The 1,189-nt window shown below is 65.1% G+C and overlaps 1 protein-coding gene across 1 annotated transcript in view; it reads right to left on the bottom strand.

Annotated features, from left to right (window-relative positions):
• The window catches only part of PNRC1 (proline rich nuclear receptor coactivator 1), a 3,828-nt gene extending 3,058 nt beyond the window's left edge, over positions 1 to 770 (bottom strand). The window contains 2 exon segments of the mRNA XM_024551706.3: positions 93 to 326; positions 328 to 770. Of these exon segments, the coding sequence (XP_024407474.2) occupies positions 93 to 326; positions 328 to 618 (525 nt within the window). The 5' untranslated portion in view covers positions 619 to 770.
• Between the last annotated feature and the right edge of the window lie 419 nt (positions 771 to 1,189).

Here is a 1,189-nt window from a genome sequence, read left to right as displayed (position 1 = left end):
CTCCGTGCGGGGCCCCAAAGCCCAGAACCTGGCCGTGCCCACTTAAGGTCCACAATTCCTCAACGGTCCCCATGCCCTCCCGTGGAACTCACCTCTCTTCTATATGAGGGTTGGCCAGGCAACGCAGGAGGCAGCGGACCAGGGAAAAGGCTCGCGTCCTCAGTTTCGGTTGCAGGACCCGAGGCGGCAGCCTGGTCCGGGACTTCCTGCACTTCGCCCCGGCCCTTTGAACTCAGCCCGCTCTCCAGGCTCGGCCGGTGCTGCTGGTACTGGTGGAAGCGGTTGGGCAGCTGCCCCGCCGGGCTGGCCCGGACCTTCTTCTTTCGCCCGCTTCTTTGGAGCGGCCCGAGGGGTGCCCCCCGCCGGGCTGAGGCTGCAGTTGGGCAGAGGGGCTGGGGCGCGAGGCTGAGGGGTCAGACACGGGCCGTCCCCCCCTAGGAAGTGAGGGAGAAACAGGGTGGGCGGCAGTGCCCGGGGGTCCGGAATCCGGGGTAAAGGCGGCGGAGCTGAGGGCACCATCGGGAGGGCCCCGAAGTAACCGCGGGCGGAAAAACCCAGGGGCGCAAGGCGGCCGCCCAGAACAAGCGGCTCCCGCTGCGGGACGGAGACGACGGTCATGGCGCTAGGAGGAAAGTGGTTCCGCAGGAAGAGAAGGAGCAAGCGAAGCCGGAGATGAAAGGCGGCACGGCTGCTGCTGAGAGAGCCCGAGAAGAGCGCGGACAGGGACTCGGGCGGTGGCGGCGCAGCAACAAATAGCCTTAGCTCCAGCTCCAAGTGTTGTTATCGGAAGCTCCTCCCTGCAACCACCCACCTCCCTGCAAGAACCCAATCAGAATGCGACAGGGCATGCCACCCCCGCGTCTCCGCCCCCACCGCCTCTGAAAGACACACACAAACAACTAGCTTGCTGCAGAGGGGCACAAAGAACGCGGACTGCGCAGGCGCTGCCAACGGGCTCTTGAGGAAGAGTGGGCCCCGCGGACAATGAAGTTCCTTTCCAGCCCCACCTCCCCCACCCTTCTCCTTCGACCCCCCCGCCCCCCGCCCCCCGCACCTCGCCCTCTAGGACTGAGTTTGGAAATGGGTTTGGTGGGGCGGGAGGGAGGGAGAAGGAATCCGGAATCACCTAGGCCACTGACCCTGGGCGAGGGTTGTTTTATTCCAAGCCCAACATTAACGGTTTTATTTA

This window comes from Desmodus rotundus, chromosome 11 (assembly GCF_022682495.2).
Source record: "Desmodus rotundus isolate HL8 chromosome 11, HLdesRot8A.1, whole genome shotgun sequence".
Lineage (NCBI taxonomy): Eukaryota > Metazoa > Chordata > Mammalia > Chiroptera > Phyllostomidae > Desmodus > Desmodus rotundus.
Note: the sequence above shows the minus strand (reverse complement) of the source record. Positions and strands in the feature narration are given on the sequence as shown.